This window comes from Triticum aestivum, unplaced genomic scaffold (assembly GCF_018294505.1).
Source record: "Triticum aestivum cultivar Chinese Spring unplaced genomic scaffold, IWGSC CS RefSeq v2.1 scaffold27977, whole genome shotgun sequence".
Lineage (NCBI taxonomy): Eukaryota > Viridiplantae > Streptophyta > Magnoliopsida > Poales > Poaceae > Triticum > Triticum aestivum.
Window position 1 is genome coordinate 771,641 of NW_025228057.1, and position 22,779 is coordinate 794,419.

The following is a 22,779-nucleotide window of genomic DNA, read 5'->3' on the forward strand; positions in this document are numbered from 1 at the left end:
GCCCTTGGAGGCGGCGACCGGACCTTTACAAACAAGGTTGGGGCAATCTCCACAACTTAATTGGAGGCTCCCAACGACACCACGAAGCTTCACCACAATGGAATATGGCTCCGCGGTGACCTCAACTGTCTAGGGTGCTCAAACAACCAAGAGTAACAAGATCCGCAAGGGATTAGTGGGGGGAATCAAATTTCTCTTGGTGGAAGTGTAGACCGGGGTCTTCTCAACCAATCCCTAGAAAATCAACAAGTTTGATTGGCTAGGGAGAGAGATCGGGCGGAAATGGAGCTTGGAGCAACAATGGAGCTTAGGGATGGAAGAGGTGGTCAACTCGGGGAAGAAGACACCCCATATATAGTGGAGGGACAAATCCAACCGTTATCCACCAACTCAGCCTGCGTAGCACGGTACTACCGCGCCAAGGCCGCGGTACTACCGCAGGGCCCCGTGGTAATACCGCCCGAGCAGCACTAACCAGGACAACCCAAATGCACTGAGGCAGAGGGCGGTAGAACCGCTAGCGCGGTACTACCGCTCCCCCTTGCGGTACTACCGCAAGGCAGGGATGTTCCAGATTTTGGGAAGGCACGGACATATAAAAATACATCCGTGGCAACTTCCGCTGAGTTGGAGTCAATGCAAAAATCCGACACGGTAGTACCGTAAGCCAGGAGCAGTACTACCGCGCGGGGTGCGGATGTAAAAAATTACAACTGCTCCTACTACCGCGCAAGCTGCTGAGCCAGGCCAGAATGCACGGTACTACCACGCACTAGGCGCGGTACTACCGCGTAGGGCGCGGATGAAAAAAATTACATCCGCCCCTATTACTGCAGCCGCAGCAGCGCCTGGCCTGGGGCCATGGTACTACAGCTCCAAAAGAGCGGTACTACCGTGGGCGCTTGCGGTACTACCGCGCCTGGGCCCGGTACTACCGCAAGGGCCTGCGGTACTACCGCTCCTAGGAGCAGTACTACCGCATGCCCAAGCTCAGCAAGCACAACAATTTGCATAGACGAGAATAGACGGAGGATGCTCCAAAGTGCCAGAGGAAAGGAGGTGCAAAAAGGAGTAGACGTGTACGTGATGATTCCACCCAAACCTTTCCAAAGCGGACCCCCTCTTAATAGTACGGCTTTCCTACGACTCAAATCCACCGAAAAGAAACGTAGAGAAACGCCGTCTTCAATAGTCTTCGAGGGGCACCAAATCGTCTTGTGCGTAGTGATGAGATGTCTGAAATACTCAATGCACACGATTAGTCCGCAAAAGCATTGTCATCAATCACCAAAACAACTAAGGGATAAATATGCCCTTGCATCCATCACATCATTCTCTAATGATGTGATCTCGTTCATCAAATGACAACACATGTCTATGGTTAGGAAACTTAACCATCTTTGATTAACGAGCTAGTCAAGTAGAGGCATACTAGGGACACTCTGTTTGTCTATGTATTCACACATGTACTGAGTTTCCGGTTAATACAATTCTAGCATGAATAATATACATTTATCATGATATAAGGAAATATAAATAACAACTTTATTATTGCCTCTAGGGCATATTTCCTTCAGTCTCCCACTTGCACTAGAGTCAATAATCTAGTTCACATCGCCATGTGATTTAATACCAATAGTTCACTTCACCATGTGACCAACACCCAAAGGGTTTACTAGAGTCAATAATCTAGTTCGCATCGCCATGTGATTAATACCCAAAGAGTACTAAGGTGTGATCATGTTTTGCTAGTGAGAGAAGTTTAGTCAACGGGTCTGCCACATTCAGATCCGTATGTATTTTGCAAATTTCTATGTCTACAATGCTCTGCATGGAGCTACTCTAGCTAATTGCTCCCACTTTTAATATGTATCGAGATTGAGACTCAGAGTCATCCAGATCAGTGTTCAAGCTTGCATCGACGTAACTCTTTATGATGAACTCTTTATCACCTCCATAACCGAGAAATATTTCATTAGTCCTCTAAGGATAATTTTGACCGCTGTCCAGTGATCTACTCCTGGATCACTATTGTACCCCTTTGCCAAACTCATGGCAAGGTACACAATCGGTCTGGAATATAGCATAGCATACTTTATAGAACCTATGACTGAGGCATAGGGAATGACTTTTCATTCTCTTTCTATTTTCTGCTGTGGTCGGGTTTTGAGTCTTTACTCAACTTCACACCTTGCAACACAGGTAAGAACTCCTTCTTTGACTGTTCCATTTTGAACTACTTCAAAAACTTGTCAAGGTATGTACTCACTGAAAAAACTTATCAAGCATCTTGATCTATATCTATAGATCTTGATGCTCAATATGTAAGCAGCTTCACCGAGGTCTTTCTTTGAAAAACTCCTTTCAAACACTCCTTTATGCTTTCTAGAAAATTCTACATCATTTCTGATCAACAATATGTCATTCACATATACTTATCAGAAAGGCTATAGTGCTCCCACTCACTTTCTTGTAAATATAGACTTCACCAAAAGTCTGTATAAAACCATATGCTTTGATCACCTAATCAAAGCGTATATTCCAACTTCGAGATGCTTGCACCGGTCCATAGATGGATCGCTAGAGCTTGCACACTTTGTTAGCACCTTTAGGATTGACAAAACCTTCTTGTTGCATCATAAACAACTCTTCTTTAAGAAATCCATTAAGGAATATAATTTTGACATCCATTTGCCAGATTTCATAAAATGTGGCAATTGCTAACATGATTCGGACAGACTGAAGCATCGCTAAGAGTGAGAAAATCTTATCGTAGTCAACACCTTGAACTTGTCGAAAACTTTTGTGACAATTCGAGCTTTGTAGATAGTAACACTACTATCAGCGTCCGTCTTCCTCTTGAAGATCCATTTATTCTCAATGGCTCGCCGATCATCGAGCAAGTCAATCAAAGTCCATACTTTGTTCTCATACATGGATCCCATCTCAGATTTTATGGCCTCAAGCCATTTCGCGGAATCTGGGCTCATCATCGCTTCCTCATAGTTCGTAGGTTCGTCATGGTCTAGTAACATGACTTCCAGAATAGGATTACCGTACCACTCTGGTGCGGACCGTACTCTGGTTGACCTACGAGGTTCGGTAGTAATTTGATCTGAAGTTTCATGATCATTATCATTAGCTTCCTCTCTAGTTGGTGTAGGCATCACAGGAACAGATTTCTCTGATGATCTACTTTCCAAATTGAGAGAAGGTACACTTACCTCATCAGGTTCTACTTTCCTCCCACTCACTTCTTTCGAGAGAAACTCCTTCTCTAGAAAGGATCCATTTTTAGCAACAAAGCTCTTGCCTTTGGATCTGTGATAGAAGGTGTACCCAACAGTTTCTTTTGGGTATCCTATGAAGACGCACTTCTCCGATTTGGGTTCGAGCTTATCAGACTGAAGTTTTTTCACATAAGCATCGCAACCCAACTTTAAGAAACGACAGCTTAGGTTTCTTGCCAAACCACAGTTCATATGGTGTCATCTCAACGGATTTAGATGGTGCCCTATTTAATGTGAATGCAGCTGTCTCTAATGCATAACCCCAAAATGATAGTGGTAAATCGGTAAGAGACATCATAAATCGCACCATATCTAATAAAGTACGGTTACAATGTTCGTACACACCATTATGCTATGGTGTTCCAGGTGGCATGAGTTTGTGAAACTATTCCACATTATTTTAATTGAAGGCCAAACTCGTAACTCAAATATTTGCCTCCGCGATCAGATCGTAGAAACTTTATTTTTCTTGTTATGATGATTTTCCACTTCACTCTGATATTCTTTGAACATTTCAAATGTTTCGGACTTGTGTTTCATGAAGTAGATATACCCATATCTGCTCAAATCATCTGTGAAGGTCAGAAAATAATGATACCCGCCGCGAGCCTCAACAATCATCGGACCGCATACATCGGTATGTATTATTTCCAATAAGTTAGTGGCTCGCTCCATTGTTCCAGAGAACGGAGTCTTAGTCATCTTGCCCATGAGGCATGGTTCGCAAGCATCAAGTGATTCCAAAAGTCCATCAGCATGGAGTTTCTTCATGCGCTTTACACCAATATGACCTTAACGGCAGTGCCACATATAAGTTGCACTATCATTATTAACTTTGCATCTTTTGGCTTCAATATTATGAATATGTGTATTACTACGATCAAGATTCAATAAACCATTTATATTGAGTGTATGACCATAGAAGGTTGTATTCATGTAAATAGAACAACAATTATTCTTTGACCTAAATGAATAACCGTATTGCAATAAACATGATCCAATCATATTCATGCTCAACGCAAACACCAAATAACATTTATTTTAGGTTCAACACTAATCCCGAAGGTAAAGGGAGTGTGCGATGGTGATCTTATCAACCTTGGAATCACTTCCAACTCACATCATTACCTCGCCCTTAACTAGTCTATGTTTATTTTGCAACTCCCGTTTCGAGTTACTACTCTTAGCAACTGAACCTGTATCAAATACTAAGGGGTTTCTATAAACACTAGTAAAGTACACATCAATAACATGTATATCAAATATACCTTTGTTCACTTTGCCATCATTCATATCCGCCAAGTATCTAGGGCAGTTCCACTTCTAGTGACCATTTCCTTTGCAGTAGAAACACTCAGTTTCGGGCTTGGATCTAGCTTTGGGCTTCTTCATGGGAGTGGCAACTTGCTTGTCATTCTTCTTGAAGTTCCCTTTCTTATGCTTGCCCTTTTACTTGAAACTAGTGGTCTTGTCAATCATCAACACTTGATGCTTTTCTTGATTTCTACCTTCGCTGATTTCAGCATCGCGAAGAGCCCGGAAATCGTTTTCGTCATCCCTTACATATTATAGTTCATCACGAAGTTCTAGTAACTTGGTGATAGTGACTAGAGAATTTTGTCAATCACTATCTTATCTGGAAGATTAACTTCCACTTGATTCAAGCGATTGTAGTACTCAGACATTCTGAGCACACGCTCACTGGTTGAGCTATTCTCCTCCATCTTGTAGGCAAAATACTTGTCAAAGGTCTCGTACCTCTCGACTCGGGCATGAGTCTGAAATACAAATTTCAGCTCTTGGAACATCTTATATGTTCAGTGGCATTCAAAACATTTTTGAAATCCTGGTTCTAAGCCGTAAAGCATGGTGCACTAAACTATCAAGTAGTCACCATACCGAGCTTTGCCAAACGTTCATAACGTCTGCATCTGCTCCTGCAATAGGTCCGTCACCTAGCGATGCATCAAGGACATAATTCTTCTGTGCGGCAATGAGGATAATCCTCAGATCATGGACCTAGTCCGCATCATTGCTACTATCATCTTTCAACATAGTTTTTCTCTAGGAACATATCAAAAATAAACGGAGAGCTACATCGCGAGCTATTGATCTACAACATAGTTATGCAAATACTATCAGGACTAAGTTCATGATAAATTAAAGTTCAATTAATCATATTACTTAAGAACTCCCACTTAGATAGACATCCCTCTAGTCATCTAAATGATCACGTGATCCATATCAACTAAACTATGTCCGATCATCACGTGAGATGGAGAAGTTTTCAATGGTGAACATCACTATGTTGATCATATCTACTATATAGTTCACGCTCGACCTTTCGGTCTTAGTGTTCCGAGGCCATATCTGCATATGCTAGGCTCGTCAAGTTTAACACGAGTATTCTGCGTGTGCAAAACTGGCTTGCACCCGTTGTATGTGAACATAGAGCTTATCACACCCGATCATCACGTGGTGTCTCAACATGAAGAACTGTTGCAATGGTGCATACTCAGGGAGAACACTTATACCTTGAAATTTTTAGTGAGAGATCATCTTATAATGCTACCGCCGTACTAAGCAAAATAAGATGCATGAAGGATAAACATCACATGCAATCAATATAAGTGATATGATATGGCCATCATCATCTTGTGCCTTTGATCTCCATCTCCAAAGCACCGTCATGATCACCATCGTCACCGGCTTGACACCTTGATCTCCATCGAAGCATCGTTGTCGTCTCGCCAACTATTGCTTCTACGACTATCGCTACCGCTTAGTGATAAAGTAAAGCAATTACATGGCGATTGCATTTCATACAATAAAGCGACAACCATATGGCTCCTGCCAGTTGCCGATAACTGTTACAAAACATGATCATCTCATACAACAAATTATGTATCATCGCGTCTTGACCATATCACATCATAGCAAGCCCTGCAAAAACAAGTTAGATGTCCTCTACTTTGTTGTTGCGAGTTTTACGTGGCTGCTACGGGCTTCTAGCAAGAACCGTTCTTACCTACGCATCAAAACCACAATGATATTTCATCAAGTGTGTTGTTTTAACCTTCAACAAGGACCGGGCGTAGTCAAACTCGACTCAACTAAAGTTGGAGAAACAGACACCCACTAGGCACCTATGTGCGAAGCACGTCGGTAGAACCAGTCTCATGAACGCGGTCATGTAAGGTCGGTCTGGGCCGCTTCAAACAACAATGCCGCCGAATCAAAGTAAGACATGCTGGTAAGCATGTATGACTATTATCGCCCACAACTCATTGTGTTCTACTCGTGCATATAACATCTACGCATAGACCTAGCTCGGATGCCACTGGTGGGGAACGTAGTATTTCAAAAAAAATCCTACGATCACACAAGATCTATCTAGGAGATGCATAGCAACGAGCGGGGAGAGTGTGTCCACGTACCCTCGTAGACCGAAAGCGGAAGCGTTTAGTAACGCGGTTGATGTAGCCGAACGTCTTCGTGATCCAACCGAACGTATGGCACCTCCGCGTTCAGCTTGATGACGTCCCTCGAGCTCTTGATCCAGTTGAGGCCGAGGGAGAGTTCCGCCAGCACGACGGTGTGGTGATTGTGATGATGAAGTTACCGGAGCAGGGCTTCGCCTAAGCACTACGACGATATGACCGAGGTGTGTAACTATGGAGGGGGGCACCGCACACGGCTAAGAGAAACTTGTGTGTCTTTGGGGTGCCCCCTGCCTCCGTATATAAAGGAGGGAGAGGGAGAGGCATCCGGCCCTAGGGGGGCACGCCAAGGTGTGGAGTCCTACTAGGACTCCCTAGTCCTAGTAGGATTCCACCTCCCACACGGAGTAGGAAAGGGGGGAAGGGAGAAGGAGAAGGAAAGGGGGGCGGCCCCCTTCTCCTAGTCCTAATCGGCCTCCTGCCCAAGGGGGGACGCACCAGCCCCTTGTGGGCTAGTGTGCTTCCCTCTTATGGCGCATAAGGCCCATAACTTCTCCCGGGGGTTCCGGTAACCTCCCGGTACTCCGGAAAAATGCCCAAATCACTCGGAACCATTCCGATGTCCAAATGCAACCTTCCAATATATGAATCTTTACCTCTCGACCATTTCGAGACTCCTCGTCGTGTCCGTGATCTCATCCGGGACTCCGAACAAACTTCGGTACATCAAATCACATAACTCATAATACAAATCGTCATCAAACGTTAAGCGTGCGAACCCTACGGGTTCGAGAACTTTGTAGACATGACCGAGACACATCTCCGGTCAATAACCAATAGTGGAACCTGGATGCTCATATTGGTTCCTACATATTCTACGAAGATCTTTATCGGTCAAACCGCATAACAACATACGTTGTTCCCTTTGTCATCGGTATGTTATTTGCCCGAGATTCGATCGTCGGTATCATCATACCTAGTTCAATCTTGTTACCGGCAAGTCTCTTTACTCATTCGGTAATGCATCATCCCGCAACTAACTCATTAGTCACACTGCTTGCAAGGCTTATAGTGATGTGCATTACCGAGAGGGCCCAGAGATACCTCTCCGATATACGGAGTGACAAATCCTAATATAGAACTATGCCAACCCAACAAACACCTACAGAGACACCTGTAGAGCATCTTTATAATCACCCAGTTACGTTGTGACGTTTGATAGCACACAAGGTGTTCCTCCTGTATTCGGGAGTTGCATAATCTCATAGTCAGAGGAACATGTATAAGTCATGAAGAAAGCAATAGCAATAAAACTCAACGATCATAATGCAGCTAACGGATAGGTCTTGTCCATCACATCATTCTTTAATGATGTGATCTCGTTTATCAAATGACAACACATGTCTATGGTTAGGAAACTTAACCATCTTTGATTAACGAGCTAGCCAAGTAGAGGCATATTAGGGACACTTTGTTTGTCTATGTATTCACACATGTACTAAGTTTCTGGTTAATACAATTCTAGCATGAATAATAAACATTTATCATGATATAAGGAAATATAAATAACAACTTTATTATTGCCTCTAGGGCATATTTCCTTAACTTTAGGCTTTGTGGATTTGCACTTTTCGGGATTAACACAACCATGGTGTCATTCCATCCTTCAGGCATTTGGCCACCTCTAAGGAAATTTAGGACCTCTTCAGTTACTTTATTGCCCACCAGATGCCAAAATCTTTTGTAGAAAACCGCGGACATGCCATCTGGCCCAGGTGCCTTGATATCTCCAATATTGAACAAAGCCTCTTTAACTTCTTCCTTCGTGTATGTCGCAGTAAGGCTTTCGTTCATTTGTGCATTTACCCTAGGTGAAACTGTCCTCAGGATTTCATCGTTGTCTGGTCCTGTTGTTGAGGTGAACAGATTATAGAAATAGCTAGCAACATGCTCTTTTAAATGCTATGCACCCTCTACCCACACTCCATCTTCTCTCCTTAACCTCCTAATTGTATTTTTACTTTTCCTCTCCGAGGCACAAGCATGAAAGAAAGCAGTGTTTTTGTCACCTTCTTGGAGCCATTTAACATGTGCTCTCTGCCTCCAAAACATGTCTTGTTGTTGTTCTAATCTCTCTAGTTTTTCCCGCAGGACGTGTTCTCGGTCTATTGTGATCTGGTTAAATGACGCCCTTCTCACCTGCTCCAACTCGACTTTAGTCGCCTTTATCCTCTTTTCCAAGTCACCTAGGACGTTAGTATCCCAGCTCTTTAGGTCTCCTGTAACTCTCCTAAGTTTTTGTGCTAGGCTATTTTCGCCCCTCAACACTGTAGTATACCATGCATCGCTTATGACCTCCTCACACCCTTCTTCATGTAGCCACTTCGCCTCAAATATGAAACCAGACTGACCACCTCCTTCATGTCGCATGGATCTGTCCTTGCCTTGTACATAAACAATCACTGGTTGTTGGTCTGAGTGCCTCGGATCCCCTATTATTACCTTGTATGATGGAAATCTAGTACACCAATTCTGAGACCCCACAGCTCTATCAAGTCTCTCTTTTATGTACTTACTACTTGACAATCTGTCAAAGCCATCCTAAACTGGATGAGAGAAGGATGCAACGGATAAAATACATGTTGGGAATGCCAAATATGGTGGTAAGGGATTGTGAAGGAAAGAGTGGCGGGCTTGCTTTAATGTGGAAGAGACATGCAAAAGTTGAATTGCACAATTATTCGAGATATCGTATTGATGTAAAGATAGTGGAACAAGATGGTTTTAAATGAAGATTCACGGGCATATATGGTGAGCCTGCGTTGGAAAAAAGGGATAAAACATGGAAGCTTTTGAGGACACTTGATCAACAAATAAAACTTCCATGGTTTTGTGCCGGTGATTTCAATGAAGTCTTATATAGTCATGAAAAGATCCAAACATTTTAAAGAGGACAAAATGCAAGCATCGGTCTACTGGCAGTACTCGGAACTCACTTCCACAGCGACATGATGTGGTTCACCAGCTTGTCGACACTGTGGCGAGACGACCCACCCTCGGCGATGGCCTCCGCCGCTCTGCTCCCGAGCTCCCGGGCTCGCCCCCTCATCTCCTCCCCCTCCTCGCTCCGCATGAGCCTCCGGACGGCCCGCTCCACCGCTCCCCGCTCGAGCACGCCGCCGTCCAGCGCGATGCCCGCGCGCCACACGTGCTCCACGTACCTCGCGTTGCCCATCTGGTCGCCGAAGCAGGGCCGGCAGAGCATCGGCACGCCCCCGCACGCGCCCTCCAGCGCCGAGTTCCACCCGCCGTGCGTCCAGAACCCGCCCACGGCGCCGTGCGCCAGCACCTCCTCCTGCGGCGCCCAGCCCACGACCAGTCCACGGCCTTCGGTCTCCGCGCCGAACCCGTCGGGCAGGGCGGCGCCGCGGGCGAGGCCCGGCCGGAGCGCCCACAGGAACGGCTGCCTGCTGTTGGCGACGCCCCACGCCGCCTCGGCCAGGTCCTCGCCGCTCATGCTCGCCAGGCTGCCGAAGCTGATGTACAGCACGGACGCCGGGGCTTGCGCGTCCAGCCAGTCCAGGCAGGAGCGGTCCTGCGGCAGGAGGCTGCTGGACGACGCCGGGGAGATCTTGTGGAGCGGGCCGACCTCGAACACCGGCACGCCGGCGAGGTCCCGCCGGGTCGCCGCCAGGTCGTCGGCCTCCAGCGCGTCGAAGGTGTTGAGTATGAATCCAGCCGAGGTGCTCACTGCCTCGACGGCCCGGGCCAGCAGCTTGCACACCAGATCGTGCTCGTGGCGGCTGCTGGTGACGGCCATCAGGTCCCGGACGCGGTACGGCGGCAGCTCCCTCACCGGCGCGTCCAGCTGCGACTCCGCGCTCACCGGAAGGTAGCCCTTGTCGCAGAGCATCGGGGTGGCCATGAAGTTGCGGAAGCAGGCGGCGCTGCCGGTGCGCAGCGCCAGCGTCGGCACGCCTTGCTGCCGCGCCACGTCCATGAGGGTCAGCAGGTGCGCGTCCGCGACCAGGCACGCGACCTCGTCCCTGCCGCCAGGAGCCTCCAGCAGGGCGGCCAGGCGCTCCCGGAACGGCGCCTCGCAGGAGCCGTTGATGGCGAAGATGTGCTCGACGGTCGCCGCCACCGTGCCGGGGCTGCCCGCCGGCAAGCCGTCGGGGACGGGGACGAAGCCGTAGGCGGGGTGGCGGGACGGGTCGGGGGCGTTGAAGTGGGTGTGGAAGACGGTGACGGCAAAGCCGCGGTCTTGGAGGAGGCCGGCGAGCTGGAACATGGGGTTGATGTGGCCCTGGTACGGGATAGGGAAGACTAGCACGCGGCGGCGGCGCGGGCCACCGGTGGTGGCCGTGCTTGCTTCTTCCGGCGCCATGAAATCGACGGCTGCCGCGGTATCCTAGGTTCCACTTCCGGGGGGCAACGGGGTTGGTAGCCGGCACTCTGGCAGAGGCACTTCACACGGTGACCACGCGCGAGGTGCGTGCATATATGGGAACGAGCAGCGAGACACTGGGAATATAGGGAGACAGGACAAATGAGATGGAACCTGGCAAAGCAACTGCAATTATCGGGGACCATTTGGTTCCTATGCTTGACAAAGATTGAACACAACGGGGTGGCTATTTTGGCTCTGGGTGCATATGCTCTCAAAGTACGTGCTTTAGCTGATGCAATCAAAAGACCGATCTGGTGAAAGAGACTAGGCAACATATTTATACGTTTTGCCGCAAAAAAAACATATTTATATGTCAACACTCCCCGAATGATCAATAAATCTAAAATAAATAGTAAATAAATTTCAAAAGTTTTGATTTTTTTCTGTAGATGTTCTTGTTTTTTTTTTTTTTGAGGAAATGCAGATGTTCTTGTTAGTGTAACAAGCGTGCTTGAAATTTTTGTTTCATATGGACCATGAAAATTTTAGTCTTTTTATCATGACAAATTCAATTTGTATATGGATCATGTCAATCTTTTTTACTTTGTGCACCATAGCAAATGTAGTTTTTTAAGGTAGAATGACAATTTCACTATTAAGACCATGGAAAAAACACTAATTAGGCATGTCAATTTTTTTAGACCATGCTATTTTACTAGAAGGACTGGGCGCGCTTTGCTGCACGGTTGTTGTTGTTGGGTTTCTTTAAAAAATTCACTCTGTTTCAAATACAAGGTGTATTGCTTTTTTGAAAAGGCAAACCTTTTAAGTTTGATCAAATTTGTAGAGAAATATATCAAAATTCATAATATCAAATCGGTATTTTTGGTTTCATCATGAAATGGATTTCCATACTTTTTTGTTTGATATCGTGGATGTCAATATTTTTGCTCTGAACTTGGTCAAAGTTAAATAAATTTGACTCTCTAAAATATTAATGTCCCTTATATATTTGGAACTGATGAAATATTTAGTTTGGCGTGTGGTTGAGATGATAGTGTTTTATTTATATTTATAATGCGTTGATTTGGTGATTGATTTATGTGGTCTAATTCTGTGCTATCCGCTAACCAACCTATATTTATGTGGGGAAATTTCAGTCTGGTAGTTGCATATACTATATTGGTACTGCAATATCACATGGTGGCGCCTCTTTTTTCTAGGTGGTGGGAGGGTGCATGTGATTGATATGTTTTTTATAGGCCGGTTGCTGCTGATTGATTTGAAAAATCGTTGGCCCGGTCAAAATCGTAAACTAAATCCAAAATTAAATACCTCGATTGAATGAAAGAGCTTCAAAATTAGAAAACATAGTGAATTAAAAGAATTAAACGGGAGAGTTTGAGAAATTGTTGACGGGTCAAAATGGATGACCCAATTCTAAATTGAATACCTCAATTAATTGTTAGACCTTAAAAATTAGGAAGCATATTATATAATATAAAAGAATTGAATGAGAGAGAGTTTTGAGAAACTGTTGACCCGATCAAAATCGGGTGAGCCAATTATAATGGTAGACCTTAATTGAATATGAGCTCTTTAAAACTAGGGAGCTTAGTATGGAAAATACACTTTTATGGACCCTGGCAATTTCTAATTCACGAACCATGACAAACTTCTTTTTTTCTAGGACCATGGAACAAAAATCGGACATTGGCAAACTTCTTCTTTTAATGTACCATAGCAAATTCACTACATGTATCATGGCAAAACTTATATTTTTCTAAAAAAAAACCTTGTTCTTTTATATAACAAAATTTGACATTTTTTCAAATACCAAAAATCCCTCGCTTTTTTGCCATGCACCCATCACCAATCCAAAAAAGTTGCTATGAATGTTTGGATAACAAAATTCCTTAACTTGTTATTTTTAATTTTATTTGTAGGTAGCATGGCATTTATTTTTTATTTTTCTTCGTACCATCACAATTGTACAAACATACTTGTCGAACACGGATTGTCAGCGATCTCAAAACATTATTTTGTGATTCACTCCAATTATTCCAAACCAAACATGGATTGCAATCACCATAGAACAGATCAGGGGATAGTAAATTCAGAGCTTGCTGGTGGAGAGGTTGCCCATGGCCTTGGCCTTGTCCCGGAGCGCGAACTTCTGCACCTTGCCGGTCGCCGTCTTGGGCAGCTCCTCCACCACCACCACCGTCCTCGGCGCCATGTACCGCGGCAGCCTGCCCCGGCAGAACGCCACCACCTCCTCCGGCTCCACCCTCTCCCCCTTCTTGGCCACCACGAACGCGCACGGCGTCTCGCCCCAGTGCTCGTCCGGCCGCCCGACCACGGCCGCCTCCGCCACGGCCGGGTGCGCGAACAGCGCGGCCTCCACCTCGATGGTGCTGATGTTCTCCCCGCCGGAGATGATGATGTCCTTGGACCGGTCCCTGATCTTCACGTACCCGTCCCCGGGGACCCGCACCGCCAGGTCGCCCGACCGGAACCACCCGCCGGCGAGCGCCTCCGCCGTGGCGGCCGCGTCCTTGTAGTACCCGCTCATCACCGTGTTGCCCCGGAACATCACCTCCCCCATCGTGGCCCCGTCGGCGGGGACGCTGCGCATCGTCGCGGGGTCCTTGACGTCCACCTCGAGGCCCAGGTGGTGGAGCCCCTGCCGCGCCTTGATCGCCGCCCGCTCGCCCGCCGGCAGCGCGTCCCACTCGGGCCTCCACGTGCACACCGTCGCCGGGCCGTACGTCTCCGTCAGCCCGTAGGAGTGGATCACCAGGAACCCCAGCGCCTCCATCCGGAACAGCACCACCGGCGGCGGGGGCGCGCCGCCGGTCATCACGGCCACCTTCCTCCCCGCCGGCAGCGGCCGCCTCTCCTCCGGCGCGGCGTGCACGATCATGCCCAGCACCGTCGGCGCGCCACCCATGTGGGTGACCCCGTGCCGGGACACGGCGTCGAAGATGGCCGCGCCGGTGACCTTGCGGAGGCAGACGTTGGTGCCGCCCTGCGCCGCCACGCCCCACGCCATGCACCAGCCGTTGCAGTGGAACATGGGCACCGTCCACAGGTACACCGGCATGGACGGCATGTCGTTGAGCAGCACGGCCGCGAGGCTGTTGAGGTACGCGCCACGGTGGCTGTAGATCACGCCCTTGGGCCGCGACGTCGTCCCCGACGTGTAGTTGAGCGCGATCGGCTCGTTCTCGTCCGCCGGCCACCGGGCCGCGAACTCCGGCGGTCCGCCCCGGCTCACCAGAGCCTCGTACTCGTGCTCAGCGCTTGCACCAGGAGATGGTGTTGATCCCTCGTCGTCGCAGCCGTCGAGGAGCTCTGTGATGAGGACGACGACGGGGGGCGTGGCGCCGGCGTCGGACAGGAGGCGGAGGGCCTCCCGCGCGACGCCGAGCAGCGCGGAGTCGACGAAGAGGACCCTGGCCTCCGAGTGGCGCAGCAGGACGGAGGCCATGGCGGCGTCGAGGCGCGAGTTGAGCGCGCAGATGACGGCGCCGGCCATGGGCACGGCGAAGTGCAGCTCGCACATCGCCGGGACGTTCTGCGCGAACACGGCGACCTGCCATCAAACGGCACAAGGCAGAGTCGGTCAGAAGAGAACTAACCACTCGATCGCAGCGAGTCAGGACCGATCCGGCACACGAAAGATGGCGATTTTTTGGAGGAAAATCCAAGTCCAGTTGACTGTTGCGATGACGACGGAGAGTACAGGAGCTAATGCAATGGAACAGAGTTGCCCTGTGACTGTGACTCTCTAAAAAAAAAGGAAGAGGAGCAAACGAGCAAGCAACAGAGCTGGGGCTCCTCTGTGTGTGGATCTTACTTACCACGTGGCGGCGCTGGACGCCGAGGCCGGCGAGCGCGGCGGCGAGGCGGAGGCAGCGGGCCCGGGTCTCCCGCCACGTCCGGGGCGGCGCGTCGCCGGCGGCGGCCACGACAGCGGGGCGGTCCGGGTAGACGAGCGCGGACCGGTCGAGGAAGGAGAGGGGCGTGAGCGGCGCGTGGTTGGCGGCGCAGAGCACGGCGCCCTCCATCATCCCCCGGCCCGTCGGCGGCGAGCTAGCACACGGCGAGGTTCGCGAGCAGGGAGCGAGACCCGTGACGCTCGTGGTGGGTTTGTTTTTGGTTTTCGGGTTCGGTGACGAGAATACAATACTGCCGCTGATGCTCATATCGAGTGGAGGAGCAGAGCGCGCGTGCGTGCGTGTGGCCGCGCTCACCGTCAGCGTCATCCTGTCGAGCCCGACGGCGTATCTGCACGGAAAACGGCCGGGCCGTGCGGGCCCCGCCGCCCATCGTGACAGGGATCGACGGAGGAGCGACGACAGAACCAAAAGTCTTCTGAAATGGAATAGTTTCAACAGCACGCAGCCTCGAAGTGCCAAAGCCATTTGTCAGACGCAACTCTAAAAGGAGCATAGTATTACTGCTCTATTTGGATATGTCCATTTGTCAGACGCAACTCCATCATCGCTCGTCGCGGGAGAAGAGGGGCCGGTGCAGGGCGGCGGCGTCCCGGCCATGTGCGAGCTTAAATAGGAGACAGACAGACAGACGGACGGACGGTGATCGTCCATATCACCCGGCCGGCGTGGTTGCAACCTCCAACCAACGAAAAAAAACGCAACGCGTGCTCTCGTGTTTCTTCTCCATTCTTTTCGCGTTTTGCTTGATCCAGCTAGCGGTGACAACGAAAGAAGCAGCGAAGGCATGGTGCCATGACAAATACAGTACACGGAAAACCTCCTACGGCGAGAGCTCGATACGAAGCTCGAATGACAAAAGACCGGTGCGGTTCATTCACGCGTCACTTGTCCTCACTATCTGAAGGGGGAATGCAAAAGAAGAAAAGAGGAAACGGCACGGGTAACACAAACAAAAACCACCCCCAGCGCGCCATATATACGCTGCGCGCCGCGGCACCAGACTCGACAGTGAGCGGCAAACAAAACACGAGACGGACGGGCTTCTCTTCTCTTCTCCCTGGGCAGCGGGATTCGCGCACCTGGGAGATCATGAGGAGGCCGGCTTCAGATCCATCTCCACCTGGTGGATCGTCCACTGCATGCCCTCCAGTTTCTGCGGTCGAGGACAGCTTAGCAAAAGATGCATTAATCGAATAGCATATGGTACTCCCTCCGTTCCGAATTAATTGTCGCACGTATGGATGTATCTAGATGTATTTTAGTTCTAGATACATCCATTTCTGCGACGAGTAATTTGGAACGGAGGGAGTAGTTAACAGCGACAAAGATAAGACAGCGTTACCTTCACGATCTCATGGTACTGCCTCGCGATCACGTCAAAGTGCGGGTCTACGCCTTGGTACTCGCGAAGCCGTGAGACCTGACACGGGGGATCAGAACACCAAACACGACCGTTAGACGAATGAAAGTGGACACCGGATGGTCTACTTATCAGATTAAGTTGGTCCTAAATTATACAAGATGGCATACTTTGTTTCTCTCAAGTCTAAAAATGCAGTTAAAATTGATGACTGTACAATATATTATACATCTTCTAAGCATTTGACATCCCTTGATATTAGGTAAGGTGAACTGAACTTGTCAGATTCTCAATGCACCCCAACAAACTCAACATCAACTAATTGACTGGTACTACTACAGAACTACCTTCACATAACTTCCAAGGACACACAACATTCAATTTTCAGCAGGATGGACCCTCATCAGTGTTCCTTGGCCGCTAGCTTCTCTGACATTCTCAAAAGCAGCTGCTAATGTTGCCTCTGGTAACTCTCATACTCTTTGTGAGCTTATGTCAAAATTTACTGAAGGTGTGAAGAACACCATGCTCCATGATAAAGGTTTCACTTACATGACTAAACAAGTTCACTCATATAACAGAAAGCACGTAGGACTTGCTTAATTTCGACCAGTGGTATATCAGTGCCAACGACCGCCCTATCCATACGTCTAAATGGAGAACAATCATAGTTAAACATTTCTAACGACATTGGGTGAATATGAAAGGGCCTTAACTGGCGAATTACGTTTGCTACCAGTGACCAAACATTTGAAAGACTAACACAGAGCAAGAAAGATGTCGTATCATACCGCTTCATTATAGGAATTGGATGCTTCTTTCGTTGCCTCCACAAGATATTTCCTGCAATAAACAGTAAATCTGGTAAGGTGGTTGCTTACTACAGAGAAAACACCTACACATGTTTCTTGTTTGGAAATAATAAGTGCTGCTTCCCACAATGATAAGATCGGTTTCAAGATACATTAAGTTGGATGTACCTGATTCTATGCAATGCAGGTACTGTTTCCTTCGTGTAGGTGTCACGCAAGAGATGGTGCTCCAGGTAGCTAGAATAAAAAGGAAAGAAACAAATACAGTTCATTCAGTCTTCCTGATCCTATCACTGATTATAGAAAAAAAATACATAAAAGGCAGAGAGATTCAAAGCTCAATGTTTTTTTTAGCAAGAGCTTACATAATGCTGTTCAATTATGCTTAACACGATACAGATTACTATCAGCTTAGTGAAAACTGAAAAGTTACACACTAGTCCAACATTAAGGTGCCGACAAGTCAGGTGCCAACCTTAGTTTAGCATTCATAGTACGGCATCTTTTAATAAGCCAGGTCTTCTTCACATCATCCTGTTAGGCCATACATAGAAAGCCAACAGACGTCAAGAAATAGTACTAACCCCATTAATAAGTACCAGTACAAAAGGAGCATGAAAAAGCCTTACATATTGGTGCTGGTGTTCTAACTTCTTGTCTTTAACAAACTGTATAAGTACAGCAAGAATTTGCTCCAGGACCTTGAAAGTTTGAACAGCCACAAATATTTTGACAGATTTCAGCGAATGAATTTGCATTAAATAAAGTGGACTAGCCACCAGAGTTATGTTTAAGAAATTTGTCCGCCTATGAAGACTCACATTATAGTGCTCAGCAAATTTCCTGTCCATCGAAGCAAGATCCTCCAGTAGAAGGGACTCTTCCTTTTCTATTCCTTCGATAATTAATTTCACCCTGCCCAAGGAGAAAAGGGAACTAAGATAAGTGTCTATAAGGAACTCCCAGTTAATCTTTAATTCCAAACAAGAAAGGTGAACAACTGGGCATTGTCACCAAGAAGTTAACTATATAAATGATGGGGCTGTCCAAAGAGAAGAGATGACATCGGTACTATAAAAAAGCTCTAAAAATCGATGTAAGATGTTACAAGAAAAACGATGATAGTTTCTTCAGAAATTACACCTGGCCAAAGAAAACTTGGTTGTGTAAAACAACAATCATAAGAGAGAATAAGATGGGAAGATAATCACCTTTCTGGAAGCCTGGCACTTGAAATCTGATTGATGGATGACGAATCTGCAACATATTCAAATGTTATGATAAGAGAAGGTCAAAACTCATAGATCATAAAAACTGATATCTGAACGTCCATGAGATTGAGTATTTCATCAGTAACTGACCCCTTTCATCCATTGCAAAAAGATCAGCTAAAGCGTCACACTTAGCTTCTAACCGAGCCTCAATCTCTCTTGCCACAGATCTCTGATACTCGACCATGTCCTGCAATGTCAGATCACGGGTGGATTCTTTCAAACTTAAAACCACAATGTATTTCTTTCACTTTTCAAGCTAAGCACTAACAGTTTCACAATTCCACGAAGAACATACATGAATTACACAGCACATAAACAAATTGTGAAATCACTTGGTTATAGTTCAGAAAATAACTTAGACTGCAAGAGCTTCAAGGATTTTACATACCACAGTCATGGCTGGCTGCTGTTGCTGCACCTGATAGAGATAATCCGATGTTATCCCAAGAAAACGATCAGGAACACCACCTGCTCCGGGCTCAACCAGCTCCGAACCACCGCTACCAGCAACAGCAGCAGCAGTCAACGCACTACCGGTGCTGCCGTAGTTATTGTAGCCAGTCGAGATTGAGGTTGAGCTGGGCGTGGCACTCGTTACGGTACTGTCAAATGAAACCCTTGACAAGGTGCTCAGCTTTTCAATCTCCTCCTCATGCACCTCCCCGTCCTGTGAGAGCAGTGGGAGCCTCAACCTCTGGGCCGCCTCGGCGACCGCCAAATGGTGCTCCAGAGACTCGTACACCTGAATCATTCCCAGCAAAGCAAGTAAGCTCAACCACCAGGTTCCATTTTTTTGCCAGGTAATTTCTGGATCACCACCCAAATTGATCAGATAAGCAGTAAACATTTCCTACTTCTTTAACCAGTTCGATCCACATTTCCTAACCTATCTGCACGGAAAATCACCGGACAGGTGCTAACATTTCAGAGACTGGGAGAAGCTGAACCTACCTCCGGGGAGCAGTTGAGCTTCTTGGCGGCACCGGCGCTGCCCGCGGCGGTCGCGTGCTGGTACTCCTCCACCATGGCCATCGCCTCCGCGTACACCGCCTGCCGAATCGTAGCATCAGAAATACAGATCTGATCAGAACCCGCGCAAATTCTAGATCCGACGAGCGGTCGAGGGGGAAACTCACCAGGGCCTCGAGGTAGCGCGCGCGCTCCGCCGCGACCTCCTCGCGCGCCTGCGGGGGCAGAACACCGGATCAGTGGTGAGAGAGAGGGGAGGTTGGGTGGCGCGCGCGTGACGTACCTGGAGGAGGTCGGAGTGGGCGGAGCTGGAGAGGAGGGAGGCGTCCGGTGCGAGGTGGTGGCGCTGAAGCTGCTCCACCAGGTGGGCCACCTCCGGAGGCGGTGGCGGCAGGGACGCCGCGGCGGCGGCGGCTGCGGCGGCCTTGGACATCGCGGGCGGCGGCTCCGGCGGAGGCTTCGACGAGTTGGTTCCAAGTGGGCGTTCGAACTGGTGGGAATGGGTGGTTGGATTCGTCAGGTCGAGGAAGCCCACAGCCGTTGGATCGGACAGGGACGGGCGAGATCGACCGGGGTTGCGGCCGGCCGGCCGGCCGGCTTATCACGAAATGGGTTCAATTTTGAATTTCAGAGCCGCTGCTGCGAGATGTCCAGGGGTGTTTGGTTCAGAAGTCCTAGGATTTTTTCTAGTCTCTGTAGAAAAAGTCCCTTCCGTTTGATTCCTAGACACTTTTTAGGAACTTTTTCTAGTCTCTGGGACTAAAAAGTCCCTGAACCAAACACCCCCTATGTAGGCAGGAATGCTAGTGCTAGCACTAGAAATACGAAAACACATGAATGATAGAAAACATGGAATCAAATATCACGACATATATTCTAAATCACCGGAAAATTTTCATGTGTTTGCGTGGACGTATTTGGGATACTAAAGGCATTTGTAGAGGCAATGCTAATTATTGATTTTTGGTAATTCTAAAGAGCGCACGTTCGCTGTGGGGACTTTCCAACGCGATTGCTTGTGTGCCATTGGATTTCGGCTTCTGGTCACCGCGCGCATGATACGATGAATGAGTGGTATTGTCGTGTTATCACGTACACACTCGACAACGACGTCACGTCGTGATGACGTCCTTGATTTTCCAGACTATCACATGAAATCGACAAAATAAGTCATGTCTTACCTCGACTAGAATAACGCCCGTGCGTTGCAACGGGACCACATTAACTTTAAGAGTTCAATATTAATATTCTCATACATATCAAGTGACATTGACGACCTTTTTTACCATCAAATCCTCACACACACTCTCTCCCTCCCTCTTCCTCACTCTCTCTCCCCTCTCCCCCCCTCTCTAACACACACACACATATCCATCTTATTGGGTACGGGACCATAATTCATCTATTTCACACACACACATGCTAGTGCATAACAATATGGATTATGTGTATTATATTTGCCACCACAACTGAGGGAATTAATTTCATGTAAATCGGCCAGCCACAGCTCCAAGAATACGCGGAGGAGGTGGCCCGGGTCGGCGTCGGCGCCGTCCGGTGCGGGCCACGGGCCCGCTTCCAAGTGCGTCTGCGCGCCGGCCACCCACGCCGGGTCCTTCAAGTGCCGCTTCCACCGCACCAACTCCCAGGGCCACGGCCACGCCCAGGGCCAGGGAAGCCGCCCTTCTTCGCCCCCTTCACCGGCCGCGGCCAACGCGGTGCCGTGGCACCCGGCCTCGCTGTCCTCGTCCTCCGACACCGTCACGATCCAGTGACGCAGCCCAAGCATCGGCCTCGGAAATCAAGAACGCTCGACAACGGAGAGGGAAGGGAAGGTCATATACATGTCATAAGAAAGGGAGTTTATTTACTGCCCCCTCGATGTATTGTTTCCTTTGTTTGGAGATTGATTACCATCCGTGAGTTAAGGTAAGGTTAATGTGATTGAGCGATTTTTCTGAAAATCAAATATTTGTTTTCGAATTAATGTGATTGAGTGATTTAAGGTAAGGTTAATTAATTTAGATTTGATCTTTAGAGATTGTCCGTGATTGATTCTACATTACTAAATAACTTGCGTCAGTATGGGAAGTTCTAATCTGTTCAGATTTCTTTCGTTGTGTAAGAGGGTGACGCGAAAATAAACCGATGAAGTGGGGGGAGGGGACGAAAAAAATTTACAAAAAAAACCAGCGAAGGTGGGAGAAGGTACCAAAAAAACCATGGGAGATGGGACGAAAAAAACCTAAAAGCGAGACTACCAACTGCTTCATTAGAAGTAGAGACTCTACAAGAATTACTAGCAAAGGTAACAAGGTTGACTCAACCAACTCTTTGGTTAAGAGCTTGACTTTTACTATCTCTTGTGTTCACTTTCTTTCTCATCAGTCATTATTCTTCAAAAAAGATTTGGACAAGGAACACCGGTGTAGACTGTAGATGTCCTAACACAAGAACTCCATGAGTACTTATTTGTTTATTTTTATGTAGGCCGGAAGTCAGAATATTGAATTGAGTCTAAGCCTTATAAGAACATTCATAATGAAAAATAAAAGTTACAAATAAGCCCAAGGAAAATAGATTCTCGTCTTCAACCTACACGAGATGGTGGCACACCGTTAGCCTAGCTCAATGTCGAAGCCACCTTAATTGCGTCTAGCAAGTCACCAAACATTATCAAGAAACGAAGCCAGCGTCGATAATCCAAAGCATGAATTGTCGATTTGGAGAAGAAGACGAAGGTTGGAAGAGGAGAACCAACCTCGCGTCGAAGCCAAAATAATCGTTGTATGATATTTTACCATCTTCAGCCTTGATTTTAGGAGTAACCAGTTGCACACTAGGCAATAATGAATCATGCAAAGCTGTTGTGTAGACTAAATCCTTTGTGTTTCTCTGCTAGATGAAAATTATTTGAAAATGTCGCTCAAAGCTAGAATACATAAGGCCAAATTGATCTTTTATGACAACCAAAGAATAAAAATCTGTGAAGAACATCAAGACATTGCATAGGTGTATGAGACAATTTCTCGACAAATCGGTCGATTTGGTGTTTCTTGAGTTTGATTTTTCGGGTTGGAATGAGTGCCCCCCCCCCCCTATGTTAATAGTGGGCTTAGGATGTAATCATGATGTCATGTATGGTTCATAGTGGGCGTAGGATGTAATCATGTCATGTATTATAATCTGTTTGGGTGCTTTAGAAACCACTCATATATTTTATAGACTTTACCAATAAAATATAGTTGGTGGCCACAGGTAGTATATCATTAGATTTAT

The 22,779-nt window shown here is 47.6% G+C and overlaps 3 protein-coding genes across 3 annotated transcripts; all 3 read right to left on the bottom strand.

The window, feature by feature from the left end:
• Positions 1-9,411: 9,411 nt before the first annotated feature.
• Positions 9,412-11,258, bottom strand: LOC123172969 (DIMBOA UDP-glucosyltransferase BX9-like). Its single transcript, XM_044589845.1, has one exon. The coding sequence runs from the start codon at positions 11,115-11,117 to the stop codon at positions 9,723-9,725; it is 1,395 nt and encodes a 464-aa protein (XP_044445780.1). The 5' UTR covers positions 11,118-11,258; the 3' UTR covers positions 9,412-9,722.
• A 1,862-nt stretch (positions 11,259-13,120) lies between these two features.
• Positions 13,121-15,556, bottom strand: LOC123172957 (butanoate--CoA ligase AAE1). The gene is made up of 2 exons (XM_044589835.1): positions 14,987-15,556; positions 13,121-14,718 (listed from the first exon to the last, which is right to left on the bottom strand). Exons 1-2 carry the CDS (start codon positions 15,548-15,550, stop codon positions 13,237-13,239), a joined length of 2,046 nt encoding a protein of 681 aa, XP_044445770.1. The 5' UTR covers positions 15,551-15,556; the 3' UTR covers positions 13,121-13,236.
• Positions 15,557-15,800: 244 nt separating this feature from the next.
• On the bottom strand, positions 15,801-20,022 carry LOC123172958 (AUGMIN subunit 4). The gene is made up of 13 exons (XM_044589836.1): positions 19,784-20,022; positions 19,668-19,715; positions 19,483-19,581; positions 18,920-19,273; positions 18,619-18,718; positions 18,469-18,514; positions 18,079-18,172; positions 17,887-17,958; positions 17,733-17,791; positions 17,426-17,494; positions 17,237-17,288; positions 16,428-16,505; positions 15,801-16,238 (listed from the first exon to the last, which is right to left on the bottom strand). The coding sequence occupies exons 1-13, from the start codon at positions 19,931-19,933 to the stop codon at positions 16,173-16,175; spliced, it is 1,287 nt and encodes a 428-aa protein (XP_044445771.1). The 5' UTR covers positions 19,934-20,022; the 3' UTR covers positions 15,801-16,172.
• Between the last annotated feature and the right edge of the window lie 2,757 nt (positions 20,023-22,779).